At 36.5% G+C, this 16,782-nt stretch overlaps 1 protein-coding gene across 1 annotated transcript in view; it reads right to left on the bottom strand.

The window, feature by feature from the left end:
* Positions 1–16,782, bottom strand: part of LRRC49 (leucine rich repeat containing 49) — a 334,467-nt gene that overhangs the window by 303,087 nt on the left and 14,598 nt on the right. Inside the window, exons 3-6 of the mRNA XM_053717544.1 lie at positions 11,700–11,787; positions 7,654–7,878; positions 7,136–7,238; positions 3,736–3,939 (exon numbers count right to left, since the gene is read on the bottom strand). Of these exons, the coding sequence (XP_053573519.1) occupies positions 3,736–3,939; positions 7,136–7,238; positions 7,654–7,878; positions 11,700–11,787 (620 nt within the window). The remainder of the gene's footprint in view (positions 1–3,735; positions 3,940–7,135; positions 7,239–7,653; positions 7,879–11,699; positions 11,788–16,782) is intronic.

A 16,782-nucleotide genomic window follows, 5' to 3' on the forward strand; every position in this document is an offset into this window, starting at 1 on the left:
ACCATTATTTTCTCTTTGTCTCTATATCTATATGGGTATATAATAGCATTCCTACCCCTGACTACAGCTTCATTATTTGTACTCGTCATATATATTTTAGCTCTGATATCATTCATTTGATTTCAGAAGCGCAAATATTTTTTTACTTTATTCATGGTCTTTTAATATTAACTTAGGGATTTTATTAATTGAATTTGTTTGCATATATCTGATGTTTACAGTTCCAGTGCTTTTGCCACCCCCCTACTTCTCTGTTTGGAGATCTCTCCACAGGTGCTCTATGGGATTGAGTTCTTGACTCATTGCTGGCCAGTTCAGTACTCTCCAGCACGGCATAAACCATTTCTGGGTGCTTTTTGATGTGTGCTTTGGGTCATTGACATCTGATGAAGACCCAACTTTCTGACACTGGGCCCTACATTGCACCACAGAATTCTTTGGTAGTCTTCAGATTTCATAATGCCATGCACACAGTCAAGACATCCAGTGCCTGAAGCATCAAAGCAACCCCAAAACATCAGTGAACCTCCACATTGTTTGACTGTAGGGACTGTATTCTTTTCTTTAAAAGCCTCATTTTATTCTGAAAACAGTAGAATAATGAGCTTTACCAAAAAAGCTATAAATTTTGTTTCGTCTGTCTACAGCACATTCTCCCAAAAAGGATTTTGGCTTCCTCAGGTAAGTTTTGGCAAACTCCAATCTGGCTTTTTTATGTTTCTGTGTTAGCAGTGGGGTCCTCCTGTGTCACCTACCATAGCGTCCCTTTTCATTCAGATGGCGACGTATAGTGCGAGCTGACACATTTGTACCCTGTGTCTGAAGGTCAGCTTGAATTTGTCTGGAAGTTGATCGAGGTTCTTTATCCACTATTCGAACAATCCTTTGTTGCAATCTTTGATCAATTTTTCTCTTTCGTCCATGTCCAGGGATATTAGCTACAGTGCCATGGGCTGTAAACTTCTTGACAATGTTGCGCACAGTGGACACAGGAACATTAAAGGGATGGTAAACTCAGTATAGGGTGAATATGTAATCTGTATTGTCATATTGTATTAAAATGTCCTGTGTAATTTCGATCTAAACATGAAATAGCAGTTTACCTTTTATTTTCCATATCAAGAATCTCTCCGTTCCGTAAATTCGCCAGCCCACCGTGACGTCACATTGATTTCCCCTGCCTGTGCCCAATCATCTATCCAGTCGCTAGACAGGCTGTTAGCAATACAATTTTAGCGCATGCGCCTTTCCGATCATTCCTGACGATACTACCAACCAATCAACATCATCCAAATCCTGATAAGACTTTGCGCGTGCACGTGGTCAAGATCGCTCAAACACCCGATAGACACCAATTGAGCGTTACCAATGTGAAAAGTAAACATTGACTGTCACGAGTCAATGTTTTACTTCCTAGACGTCAGTGAAATTAATGCGCATGCGTTTAGTAATCTAATATTGTGAACGAGCACTCAGGATGACGTAAGGAGAGGGAGGAGAGAGGACTACACAGAAAGTGTGGTTACGGGCATGTAAGAGGGACGGAGCGAGGCGGGGAGCTGCGTTGCAAACATGATAACAAAATATGAGGAATATTACTTATAATTTACATTAGAAAATGAAAGAATAATAATGCGGTTTGATCTTATATAACAATAACAATGTAAATATGGCTTTTACAATTAAAAGAGTTTACCATCACTTTAAAATCTCTGGAGATGGACTTGTAACCTTGAGATTGTCCATGCTTCTCCACAATTTTTGTTCTCAAATCCTCAGACAATTATTTGCTGTTCTTTCTCTTCTCCATGCTCAGTGTGGCACACAGACACACAACAGAAAGGTTGAGTCAATTTTTTACCATTTTAAAAGGTTGCCGGTGTGATTTCTAAATTGCCAGAACCTGTTAATTGATACAGGTGAGTTTAATTACAAATTAAAGGAGCATCACAAACCTGGAATGCAATTATTTCTTACAATTTTGAGAAGGTGACAATTTTGTCCAGTCCATTTTTGGAGTTTTGCGTGGAATGTGTCAGATTTGGGGGTTTTTTCTCCACTTTTTGGTGTCATACCAATACGAACAAAAGAAATAAACATGAGAATGCCTAGACATTTGTAATTGCAACCATTTTCTGGGTGAAGTGGTGCATTATCTGACAGAAATGCAGGGGTGCCAATATTTTTGGCCATGACTGTATATTGTACGAAAATACAATCAGATATATGTAGAAATATTTATTAAAATTAAATATAACAAACATTCTGCTATGTGAAGAACATTGGAATGTGAAATATTCCTAATTTTATATTGGGTTAACAGACTTTTGAATATGCATTGACTTCTAAGGGGGAACAGGTTATCGCACTCGTTATATTCTAACTTTGGCTTTTTGAGCGCACTGGGTTAGCGCGCAAGCGATAACTTTTTACTTTCAAATTGTAATATGAGAGCAACCCGACATGCGCAAAACGTTTACTTATAGTGCAGTTAGCGAGGGAGCGAAAGCGCTCCACTCACAGTCTGGCCCAAAATGTTTAATAATGCATAGTTAAAGACATTTACAATGCAATTGTATTATTTATTTTGCCTGATTTTACAGTAATTTAACTTTGGGGCGATTCCCAGAGAGGCTGGAATACATTCCATGGAATAGAGAATCCTAAAACTCCTACATGCTGCATAGTGGTTGGCTAATAAGTACAAGAGCTCATTTATATTTGTCCCTAATTAGCCACAGCAAAAGAAGAAAGCAAAACCATTCAGAAGGCTTTTCAAGGGATTTGTTCAGGCCTGCAAATCAATGCATATTTTTCAAACAAACTGATAGTTTGAAAATGTTTTTAAAACATATTATGAATGTTTATCATTTTACAATGCAGTTAATTTCTTATGCATAGATTAAAATATGACTAATGTCTCCTTAATAGGATTCCAAAAATGTTTATTTATTCAGAGAAACAATCACAAAATTAAGCTAGTGGTTGCTGTAGGTGACGATTTTTATTACAATGATCATATCATAGGCTATATGGACATGAAAAGAACATGGGGCTACCATTTTTACATAATGCCTTATATATTTGTATGGTTATAAAATCATACATGTGCTCTGAAGCTTGACAGAGATCTAATGTCCATATTTGTGTTTAAGGTTGTATTAGTAGGACTGGAGCTAGTAATGCCTCAGTTGAAAGAGGGGGGGTCCCCTGTTTAAAAAATAATTGTCATAACTAATTTTGGTGAATAGATTAGATAGGGTTCTAGGATTTGCAGAATACAAACCAAGATTGGCCTTTTGTCAAACCAAACACTGCATGATTAAGGATCCAGCAAACTAGAGGAACAGTACTGCTCGATCAGCAAGTTTTCTAAAACTAAATGTGTCAATGCACATATAAAACTGTAAACCTTTTTGATAATAATGGGTATTAAATAGCAATGCAACCAGCTCACATGGGTTAGGGATTGTGGAGTTTTTCTACAGGGAAAATAGTAAAGGAACAGTGTTATTAAATTATTCAGACTATTTGAAGAAAGTGAAATGAATGTAGTTTTCTCCCATTTTGTAATTACTTTAAACAAAGTTGTTTGTGTGACGTATCATAAGGAAAATGTCCTTTTTTATCCACCATTACATTAGTGATTGATGTATGAATTACAAAATCAGCTACACATGCTAATGTCTGAAACCTACCCAATACATGCATTTTCTCAAACATAACAGTTATTACCTGTTCTTGCCCAACATAAGGACACGCAAGGATCTTAATGCAGAAAGTCCACTTATCTCTTCAATTTGATTATCGTACAAATCTAAAAATATAAGACGCTGCAGACTTGAAAGATTCTGTATCTTTGCTATGTAATTGTGCTGCAAATATAACAGTCGTAATTGTTCTTCATGTTCAAGAATAGGACAAACAGTCAAATTGTATCTAGAAAGAATAGAAAATAAACAGTACTGTTCAATATTATATTATTAACAATTAGATGGTTTAAAAACACTGATTATCTTATTAAAAGGGACAGTATAATGCCCTTTAAAGTGTTCCCAATCATCCATTTAACTGCTGGAGTATATTAAATTGTTTACAAATAACTCCTTTATCTTTATTTTGGCATGTGTAATTGCTGTTTTCCTGTTGAAGCTGCTACCTATACTAAAAATGTCAATACTGTAGTGATAGCTACATAAAAGCTATGCAATTTATATCAGCCCCAGGAATATTTGTGCTGCCCTGATTAAATAGCTTGTTCAAAATAAACAACAATCATATAAGTCAGCTAATGAGAAGGTTTGTAATTAAATATGTTCCCAAACGACGAAACAATAAGTTAAAATACGGTGTGTAAATATATGTCAGTGTTAAAGCCCAGGTAACACAAACAAACATTCTAAAAAAAAAATCAAATATAATTCACAACACTGTGTTTCGAGAGAAAAAAAAAACAAAAACAAAAAAACTGTGCTGAGAACACACATACTGCTATTTGCCTTTGTTTTTATGTATTTTAAATCTTTGGGGTCTATTCCAATAATTTTAAAAAACATAATAGAGTAACTCATGTATTTTTAAATTAAAAATCATAGCAACGAAAATATGCATAAATAATGTGTCTCTAAATAATATACAGTGGGACAGATTACAAGTGGAGCGCTAATTAACACTGCCTGCTAATTAACATTTCCGATCGAGCTTTAATTGCACTAGAAGTAAGCTTTTTGCGCTCGTATTATGAGTTGAAATTATATTGTTTTCGCTCGCACGTTAACTCGATGAGCACAAAAAGCCAAACTTACAATATTGCGTGCGCGTTCACATATTCCCCCATAGAACGCCTTACTCTTGCAAAAACCAGATCGCATATTCACATTTGCGCTAATTTGACATGCAAATATGAATATTTCACATAGCAGCATATTTTCTATTTACTCATAAATATTTATATATATATATATATATATATATATATATATGGTATATATATATATATATATATACATACATACACACACAGTATATGACTTTTTTGTACAATATATATCTATACCAATATATATATATATATATATTTTTTTTTTATTATATGTAGGTGAAGATATATACAGATATATATATAGCAATATCTATTTATAAATATATAGAACATATTCTGCTGAGCAGAATTTTTTTATTATTATTATCGGTTATTTGTAGAGCACCAACAGATTCCTCAGCGCTAGAACACTGGAATGTAAAATACTTACAGTAGATACACAGTATAACACTTTCTAAAAAAAATCTTCTTAACAGCAAAGGGCTCTAATGCATATATATATATATATATATATATATATATATATATATATATATATATATATAAAATATATATTTTTTATGATTTCTGCAACCAGTTTGTCTGGCTTTGAGAGCCTGCATTGTGTGGCTGTGTTAGGGACTCAGGTGTTGGAAAGGGCCTTGACGTGGTGCCCGAGCTTGTCCCATTTGGCCAGATGCGGTGACTAACCTTTCCATTTTAAATCTTAGCTGTGAGCTAGCGCGAACACCTGGAATAAACCCCTTATCGCTAGGGCCCAAACGCTTGCACTCCACTCGTAATCTGGCCAAATATAGTTCAAAAAGGTCACAAAACATGTTTGTAACTTAAGTTTTCAAAATGCTGAAAATTACTCAAGCCTGCATTTTGAAAACCTAGGTTACAAAATTAGTTTTTTGGCATCCATTGGGAGCAAGAGACTAGCGCAATCTTCTAAAGAAAACCAAGAGGTATTTAATTTCCCTTTATATAATCAATCCTATAAATCCCAATATGGCAATAATCTCACTTTCTGGATCTAAAAACAGGATCTAAAAACATACCTAAAACAGCCAGGCAGCAAAAACCCATTGAATACTGTAACTGGATGAGGTGAATCAAACATTTATTGCAATGCATATAAAACTAGCAAATATAAAGACAGTAGTTTGGGGCAGATTAAAAGCAGACAGTAACTACTAATATCTAAATGATTATGCTCCAAGGTTTCAGCATAAGCCCTGCCCCCTTTGTATGATGCAAGAGAATTTTGGTGCTAACATATATATTTCTCCATCCCTATTGGTTTTTTTAAAGCGTATCAAAAAGCTTCATGCTCAAATGAATTTGAAAAAATATTTTCCAGTAGGAAAAAAACAAAAGCTAATAACACGAAAGGTTATCACAGGGTTTTAAAATTATTTTGAATGACTTTGAATGTCAGAACACACCCCCTACATCAGAGCTTTCCAAACTTTTCATGTTGGTGACACACTTTTTAGACCTACATCATTTTGCGACACAGTAATTCAGTTGTACTAGCAAACAGGAGGTTAAACTAACTTGTTTTAAGAGATACGGACACATACATAAATGATATAATAACGAAATGTATTTACAAGTAACAGTATGTATGTGCAAGAATTTAAAAAAAGTTTAATAACACCAATAGTTGCTTACTATTTTAATGGGATGTATGAGGTTGATGGGATGAACACAGTTTCTGAATATTTGGTGGAATATTAGACACTCGCATTCTTAAGCTTCCCATTCCTATCCATATATCAAGAGCAGGAACAGCAATGCACTACTGGGAGCTAGCTGCAAAAAACCCCCACTAACTTCTGACTTCAGATGAGCGTTTAAGCTGCCGCCCTCAGAGCTTGGTGAATCTGATTGACTACTGCCCATGCTGCAAACACACTGCTGTCCCAGTCACGGACTACACATGCAGCCACGAGCCGATTGAGGAGACTACACGTGCAGTCAGGTGCCAATGTGCCGCCAATGGCAATAGTTTCAGTTCCCACTGAGCTACGACAATAGATTAAGATGATCTGTGACCCCCTAGGTATCAATCACGTGTCAACCATGTGATATGCATAGCAGACAGGTGGAAAGTCAGAAACCAAAAAAAAAAACATTTAAAAAAATTAAAATTTAATTATTTTTTTTGCTGAAGCAGGGACACACCTACACACTGTTGCCGACACACTAGCGTGTCCCGACACACAGTTTGGAAAGCACTGCCCTACATCATGCAAGGAAATACTGATTATTTGGAATGTAACAGATATGCAGGTTTTGTGTCAGGATACTTGGCTTTGTGCTTACTTTTCTAAATTAAGCTTGTCAGGGTTGTTTGCTTTTTCTTCTGGACTACGGCGCAAAACGGGATGCTCAGTCTTTGACAAATCTCTGATAAAATTGCAATGATCTACATGAAAAAAGTACAACCATGAGCTAGTCTGAAAAAATAAAACACATACAAGCAGTATTATTTTGAAAAGGCGCATTTAACTCAGTCATCACAAAACGACTACAAGTAAGCTATAAATCTCTTGCAAAATTCATACTTTACATTACTGAATAATGAAAGATACAGCGGAAGGACAGTATCCAGTGGTAATTTAGGTACCTAAAACTGTATTTTCAAATTAAATTATTATTGTGTATACATAAAATGTTTGCAATGTCTTCAAAAAATACATTAGATAAGCAGCATCAATCAACATATTAAAATGTAAATTCGTTTACTAGATGTATTATGAAGTATAAATTATACCTTTGAAGGTAACATAATAAATGCATTCTAATTATTTGCTTCTATGTCAAGTAAATATCTCTTATACCTTTCAATTGCTGAGCATCTTCATGATTATTATTGTAGTTAGGGCAATGGGATGCTGATCGGGACCTGGATTTTGCTGATGAATGACTAGGAAGGTCGCCAAATGCCCCTAATGACATTGATTCTCGACCATACTTTTGAGAAGAACCAAAAATCTCAGTGACATTTGTAGCTAAAGGAATGTACTGTTGTTTATTACGAGACACAGAGCTTGAAAGTCTCCCATCTGTGAGAAAAAAATAGAGAAAACAAAATAAAATGATTGTATGTTTATTTTCATCCCAGACGTTAATATTAAGGAACAAAAACAAACTACTTTGCTGAAACCACTGTGAATACAGGCTTTGTATATGACCTACCAACTATGGTTCTAATAAAAAAAGGATTTGCTTTTCAAAATATATAGGAATAACTTTTGTAGCAAAATCCTAAATTTAAAGTGACTTTTCAGGACAAACTATTCTTAGTGTACTATGCAAGTATGAAAAAAATCTGCAATTAAAAAATGAAGTTACTATATTTAAAAAGGATCAGCACAGGTGCACTCATTTTCAAATCTTCAATCAGGAGTTGAGAAAGCTCTGAGTTTGGCTCTTCTGTGGCAAACTTGTAGATAAAAAAACAAAATGTATGCTTACCTGATAAATTAATTTCCTTAAAGATGATTCCACAAGGCCATCCACATGTAGGCTATTCATTCCCTGGTCATCAGGAGAGGGAAACCAACCCCACACTCCAGAGCTTCCCTATTATCCCCTCCCTCACCATCGACACTTAAATTTTCCCATATGCAAAAGTAGAGAGAGATAGATACAAGAAGAGACAAGAAAGGTAAAAGCAGGCCAAAGATGTGCAACCAGTCCTGTCGCCAGTTTTATTAAAGCAAAGGATGGGGTTCATGGACACTCATCATCCTGAACAAAATTTATCATCAGGCAAATATAAAATGTTGTTTTCATTCAATGGATAGTGAGCATCCATTAGATCATCACATAGGCTTCTATACCTAAGAAATAAAGACAATCAGAAATATGGAGGGACTAACACAAGGCAGCTTTTACTGGAAAGGCACAATGGCCCACACTCAGCCAAGGTGTACACATCAAAATGAAAGAATTTAGCAACAGTATGCAAGATAGACTAACTAGCTGCTTTGTAAATCCTTTCAAGAGAGGCCTCATTACTAAAGGCCCAAAATGTGTCCACTGATCTAACAGAATAAGCAGTAATCATCTTGGGGGGAGACTTCCCATAACAATATAAGCTTTTTCTAATTAAAAGCTTAAGGCAAGCCACTAAAGCAGTAACCTTCTGACCCTTAACCAGAAAAATGCACAAAGATAAAATCCAAAAGGACTAGCTTGTCTAGCCAATAAGATGGCTAACAGGAACAAAACCTTTTAGGTGACCAACTGCAGGTCTAACCCATGCAGAGGCTCAAAAGAAAGAGCTTGAAGAAACATCAGCACCATGTTGAGACTTCAAGGAGGAGCCACCAGATGAATAACTAGCCTCAGGAGAATCAGCACCTGATCAAAGGTCTGTATATCAGAAAACTTAGCAATCTTCCTGTGATACCAAACAGATAAGGTCAAAATCTGACCTTTTTACAGTACTAGCGGACAAGCCTTTTTCCAAGCCTTCCACGAAACTCATAAGAATCCTAAAGAAATTAAACCAGTAGCCTCTTGAAGCATGCACCTACACACAAGCTTGTGGGCCTGAATTAAGGTCCCAATAACATTACTAGAGATCACTCTGTTGGCTAGAATTAGGCCACATCACAAATTAAACTATATGCAGTCCTGATTAATCCGATGTTGTCCCCGATGTCCGTTAGAGATAACTCTACTACAGTCTTGTCCCTCTAAACCGACATAGTAGCTGCCACAAAAGCTACACTGACAGATCCTCCGTTATCTCCAAAGTACCCAATACTTCTGTTAACAAGGCATGGATATTCTCCAACTTTAAATAAAAATACACATCTTCCCTTGCTACATGAAGAAGGGGTTCCTGAGAATCAGACAGTGAGCCCTCATCTGACTAGCTATGCGAGTCCGTCATCCCCTTAGTTCTCATAGGTTAACCATCCAAATATAGGAGACCCTGGGGAACTTGTTGAGCTACCCACTGCAGCTTATACTTACCTGCACTTTGGTGAGGCAGATGTAACTGCTAGCAACTGTGACACAATAGAAAGGATATAATCAGTAAGATAAGCAGGATTGCTAGATGAACCGTTAGCAGGCACAATAGTCACTAAACCACCCTTGAGCAAGCAGACATCCCCGGCCTAGAATCTGCACTGCACAAGTGTCACTAAGCTGAGCAAGGGAGCATATATAAACAGCTTTGCACACAATACACACAGTAGGAAGACAAACATGGTCCCCAGATCCGCCCTCAATCATCCCAGCTAAGGGTCCAGGACAGTAAAGTAGAATGGGAATAGGAAAGAGGCAAGTGTAATAGATACACAGTACACTACAATAAGGTGCAGAGAAAATTACTACAGCAACCCTCAAAGTCCCCAAACCTACACTAGTACAAACATTTTTTTGCTCTAAGTGTGTAAATCAGTCACACCACCTTTAGGAAAGCCAGAGATACAATGTATCTAAGATTGCCACTGCCAAGAAAATGAGAGGAAATACCCATCATACATTTTTTATTTCTGTCTAAATTAATCCTTTCATATCCATAAAGGACTTCCTTACATGTATGCCAATGCATTTATTGCCAAAAACCATTAAACTGAGCTGGTGAGCGTCTAATGCTGCAGCCTGTTAATGGCGGATTGCATTGCTATGTGCTTATGCTGATACCAGGGGTATTTAAAGGCCCAATACCTTACTATTGTTAAATTGGAGGAAACAGTGACAAAGTGTTTTTAAAGTGATAGTTACACCCAGATTATGTGAATTTACAATGTAGTGTTACATATTATAACCAGTTGCTGTGGAAGGTACTTACTCTACTGTGATTACAATAGCTGCAGGAGACTGCTAGCCAATAGAAGGGCACATCCAGTGAATGTGCAAGCAAGGATCTCACAAGGAGCAGCACACTGTAGTCCAGGGAATTGGCATATAAATCTGCATTTTACCTGGGATGCCAATACATCTCCACACTGGAAGAAGATTCTCACTCCTATCTTCACATTTATTCTTCATAGGCACTCTGTCTGAACAAGGTATTGGGACTCACATAAATGAGAGAATCCTAATAAACAATCACGTGAAGATCACAACACTTTAGAATTTACCTCTTATAAAAGCAAATAAAAAACTGAGTGTCAAAGACATAGTAGGGAAGCTCAAAGTTCTGTAGTGTGGAGTTTGTTTGCCTCATTCTTGTGACCAGGGAACAAATAGCCAACGTGTTATGATCTTGTTGACATGTCACCATCGATTAAAGGAAAAACACAAACAACAAAAACTAAAGTAGGCTTTTTTTGAACTGCAGGTTTATTGCTTATCTAATAATTCTGCAAGTATATAGTCCCATAATAATGTACACTGTACTGTTCCTTTCAGCATTAAAATACATTTCTGAGTGAACTAATCAAAAACAAAGAATCTTTCATATACAACTTGTGTCTTCCAAAACCATTCACCCTCAGCTGTAATTGTGTAAGGAGATCCTTGCTGGGGGTTGTTGTACCCCATTCTGATTAAGAATACCTCATTTACATATATAATTGCTTTCATGTGAACAACAAATACAAAATGAAACTTTCTGTGACAATATACAGATTGAAAATACAGTATTCAACTTTTTAGTCAATGTGTAAATCATTGACTGTGACCAAAGAACAATTGAGTGCTTCTGCACCATAGTAAGGATTTGTGCTCTTTTCAGGTGGGGGAAAAGGAAGGGATGAATGTTTTTACATAAAAAGGCACTGAACAAAAACATTTTAGATAAATGTGTCACTGAATAGCAAATTATTCAAATAACTTAAGTAACATTATGTAGCTAAAGAAGAAAAAAATATGTAAGTAAAAATGACATTGTACTGATCAACTCAACAATAGTCAATACCTTGTTTGTAGGAACTGTTCTTTTCAGCATCCTGGTGTACAATCCTGTTGTTAAGAGTTGCTGGTTCCTTACTTAACCTGAAATCAAGCTGAAATAAAAATAACAAAATCTTAAATTAGATGCCAATAAAGTAGACACAGGTGTGCCCTCAAAGTTCTGACTTGCTTAAGCAAAGGCCCTCAACATCTCCAAATTGGCAAATGTGGTGTTGGGACCAGAAATTCATTTTGCATTAAACTGAATCTATATTAGATGGCGTATATAGGAAACTGGGGGAGATCCTGTGTGTGCATCTATGTAGACATATGCAAGAAAACAGGTACATCATTTCACCATGTTGCTAAACATATACAGATATTAGTACCAAAGCAATGTAATTTATCTAGCAGGAACATAGCTGGTTTGAGGGTTTTGTGTTTTTTTTTCAGAAAAGCAGTATTCTTAAATTGTGCTTTCTGGGCCTACAGGTAACAGGTACATTCTGATCTCTTTGTGTGATAACATTGGACAAACATGAAAAATTTAAGTTCTGTCTTCCAAAACCATTTTTGAATGGTCAGTGTAGTTTGAGAACAAGATCATTTTAAGTTGTAAAAATATACCCAGCAGAAAGAGAAAAAAAAAACACACCACTCGATTGTAATGTGAGTTATAGAAACAACACATTAATCCAGATCTTGATAAATGCTTGTTGTGACAATTCAACTCGGACAACGTATGTGTATTGGTGTGATCTACTTATGGCTGTTTCCTTCATATTTTATCTTAGGCATTGGCCTTTCCCTGTGATTAGTATGCTTTGGTTTGTTTGCACGCTACTCCTACTCCTGAACTAGTTTCAGATAGTCTCCCACCCGCTCCTACCCCGGCGATCGGGCCTGCATAGTGACAGGCATCACCGGGGCTTCACGTTATGCACGGTGACGTCATGCACAATGGCGTGATGACGTCACAGTGCAACTTTATTTAAAATTAACAATGTTAAGTATAGGAGCAGGGGGCATGCTGCTTAGAAGCCTGTATCTCAGGCTCCCCAAGACCCACCATTGGAAAGGTAATCGTCTAACTTTTCCAATTACTCAACTCATACCACTTATAATTATTTTTGCTGCATTAACTGTTGCCTCATGCTACCCCTGACACCTGAAGCCGACGGTTCCTGATATCGGCCAGGAATACAGGGGGGTGACATGATAGCAGCAGTGCAGTAATTGTGGTGTATCTTTAGGTAATATATCTGTGTGGGTAATGATAGGTGATGTTTATCACCTTAGTCATTCATTTTTAAATAAATTCCTTAATAAAGATTATAGGTTTTAATACCAGTATATACATTTATTATTCGCTAGCAGATATTTCATGCTGTAATTTTACAGATTATTACAAGCGATAGGTGTAAGAGTGCTTAATATCCCCTCTATACTCTCCCATTTCCTTTTCCTATTTTTTGATATTAAAGTGTTAGCACCACCTCAACCGGTTCACAATACTCTACCCAACAGGGTGCTTCATTCTGGGGACACTGACTACCTAGCAATGGAGACGGGCTAATGTCACGACTGCTACTTTTTCCTATTCAGCTACCACACACATCTTAGACTTTAAGCTGATCAGTTTTGTGTCGCTGTTATGCTTGTTTATTGTCTTTGCAGGCTGGTAGCAAAACTAAAATATTTTAAGAACAAAACTGATTGTTTTTCAGAGCTCTTTCACCATTGCATGCAAAAGATATGTCACAGTTATTTTGATCCGTTCTCACTATGTTTTATATGTCATAACAGTATTGAGTAGTTATTACCTGAGTTACTGCACCGCTTACAGAGGTGTACATCTTCCTCTTCCCCTGCTATGTTTATATACAGAATGACACGCTAAGATCCATCTACCCGCCACATACAGTTGCCCTTTATTTATATATGCTGCTACCCAGTCTGCTCCGCATATATCCCGAGTGGGTATGTATGGGTGTGTGTGTGTGAATGTGGGTGTACATGTATATGCACATAACCTCCTTCCCCTGCATTGCCTTAGCAAGCAGACTCCACTATACCTAGGGTCCCCTGACACACTAATTATGCTATGCTAATATCTTACTCCTAAGAAGATTAATAAGAACTAAATTATTCTATTTATACCTTCTTTTGGTATCTCCCATTTTGGTGTATGGTGTTGAAGATGGTAACTTTTATATGTTGTTTGGACCTTCTGGCTTATCATAATATAAGACCTGGTGTTGGCTATATTGATCTGTTAGCACTATAAGAGATGAGACGCTATCATCCTATAAATAATCCACCCTATCAATTATATATAGACCTGCTAATACTACCACTTTCCAGACCTAGCCCTGTACTTCTGCTGGTGTGGGTTGATGGTTACCTATCTATCCTAATCTATCCAGATTTATTAATGAAGACTCCATGTCTGATGCCTAAATCTGAGGTATGCTCTTAGGGAACTTACTATGGCTCATATTTGTCCTTTAAAGTTTTTCTCTTTGAATTGGGTAGATTCACGTTTACATACCTCTCCTATAATTGTCATTACAAGTTGCTGGCAGGGTCTGGAAATGTAAAAATTAATAATATGAAGCTCTCTACTGTACTTTGGAAGGGTTAAATTCATAGGAGAGTTATTTTTACACGCTATACTAATAATAGTACCGATTCTACCCAATCACAACTATATATATTTAATATTGTTCTAGGTTCTGTAACATTTGTTCAGTGTTTTGTTTTTATTTATATATATATATATATATATATATATATATATATATATATATATATATATAAAAATGAGGTCAGTCATCTGGGACCCAAGAGTGGTCTCCTTTGATCAAGGGTATCCTCCTGTGATTTTGTTTTATACTTCTGGGGCCCAAGAGTGGCCTCTTGTGTTTTTTAGGAGGTGTGTTCATCACTTGGCATACTGCTTGTATATTATTTTCTTTAAATTTATTTTCTGATGTATTCACTGTCAGCTTGAAACTGTCTTTCATGCAAATACTGTGTTGTTTTCATGTATCACTGTTGGATATTCATGTATGCTTTATTTTGAACCTACAATAAAAATCATTTTAAAAAAAAGAAACGTGTTGGAGTCATCTGTGAACTATGAAAATTGCTGACTATCACCAAGTATTTTTTGGAAGTGTGCAAACAAAATTGGAGATATAGATATAGAGAAATTACAATATTGAGCACTCTGACCTTAATGGCACCTTAATGGCAGCTGCCAGGGTGCCAGCGATTAAATATATCAAGTAGGAGAAGGCACTCACTGGTCGTTTCAAGTGTACTTTACTTCAAAAGCACGACGTTTCGGGGACACACTCCCCTTCCTCAGACAAAGGAAGTCTGACTAATGGGAGTGTGTCCCCGAAACGTCACGCTTTTGAAATTAAGTACACTTAAAAAGACCAGTGAGTGCCTTCTCCTACTTGATTTTATATATATATATATATATATATATATATATATATATATATATATATATATATATATATATATAGATAGAGAGAGAGATATGATAGAGAGATAGAGATGATAGATAGAGAGATAGAGAGATAGAGAGAGAGAGATATTGGTTAAATACATAGGATATTACGAGGCACTCTCTGGTCTTTTAACAAATGAAGTTTATTAGCAAGCGTGACGTTTCGGGGGGACACTTCCCTTCCTCAGACAAAAGTTTGTCTGAGGAAGGGAAGTGTGTCTCCGAAACGTCACACTTTCTAATAAACTTCACTTGTTAAAAGACCAGAGAGTGCCTCATTTTATATATATATATATATATATATATATATATATATATATATATATATATATATATATATATATATATATATATATATATAATTATTAATAAGAAAAAAAGAACCCAGCACATAATAGGTAGGATCCAAATGATGAATAAAAGTTCCAGTAAAAAAAAGGATAATAAAACATAGCCTTTATTCAAGTCAGTAAGACTTATACATAAAACCTGCAAAAACACATCTGACCGGTTTCGGCGTGGATAGCCGTAATCCTAGATGTACAATTAGTCAAACCTGAGCACCTTTTTATGCACAGGAGTACCTCCCTTTGGGAGTGGTTAAAAACTGCAGAAACAGAAGCAGGTATAAAAATATTTACATATACATACATATAACCAGAATAATAGTGTAGCCAATGAGTATGGTTGCAAAAACAGTTAAACCTTAATACTATATGGCTGACTAAACTATGTATGTATAAACTTGGAAACAGATCTGGATAAACCATGAATGAAAAAATATGAATTAAACAACTATGTTCCGATCAGCCAATAGAATGCGAGCTCAATCTGATTGGCTGATCGGATCAGCCAATCGGATTGAACTTGATTCTGATTGGCTGATTCCATCAGCCAATCAGAATTTTCCTACCTTAATTCCGATTGGCTGATAGAATCCTATCAGCCAATCGGAATTCGAGGGACGCCATCTTGGATGACGTCCCTTAAAGGAACCGTCATTCGTCGGGAAGTTGTCGGTGAAGATGGATGTTCCGCGTCGGCGGGATGAACATGGATCCGGAAGAAAGAAGATTGAAGATGCCGTTGATAGAAGACTTCAGTCGGATCATGGACCTCTTCAGCTCCCGCTTGGATGAAGACTTCAGCCGGATCATGGACATCTTCAGTCCCCCGCTTGGGCTTGGATCAAGACATCGGAGCCAGGACGGATCGGTGTGATACCCGGCGAGGTGAAGGTAAGGTAGGAAGATCTTCAGGGGCTTAGTGTTAGGTTTATTTAAGGGGGGTTTGGGTTAGAGTAGGGGTATGTGGGTGGTGGGTTGTAATGTTGGGGGGGGGGGTATTGTATGTGGTTTTTTTACAGGCAAAAGAGCTGAATTCTTTGGGGCATGCCCCGCAAAGGGCCCTTTTCAGGGCTGGTAAGGTAAAAGAGCTTTGAACTTTTTTAATTTAGAATAGGGTAGGGCATTTTTTTATTTTGGGGGGCTTTGTTATTTTATTAGGGGGCTTAGAGTAGGTGTAATTAGTTTAAAATTGTTGTAATATTTTTCTAATGTTTGTAAATATTTTTTTATTTTTTGTA

Source organism: Bombina bombina, chromosome 6 (genome assembly GCF_027579735.1).
Source record: "Bombina bombina isolate aBomBom1 chromosome 6, aBomBom1.pri, whole genome shotgun sequence".
Lineage (NCBI taxonomy): Eukaryota > Metazoa > Chordata > Amphibia > Anura > Bombinatoridae > Bombina > Bombina bombina.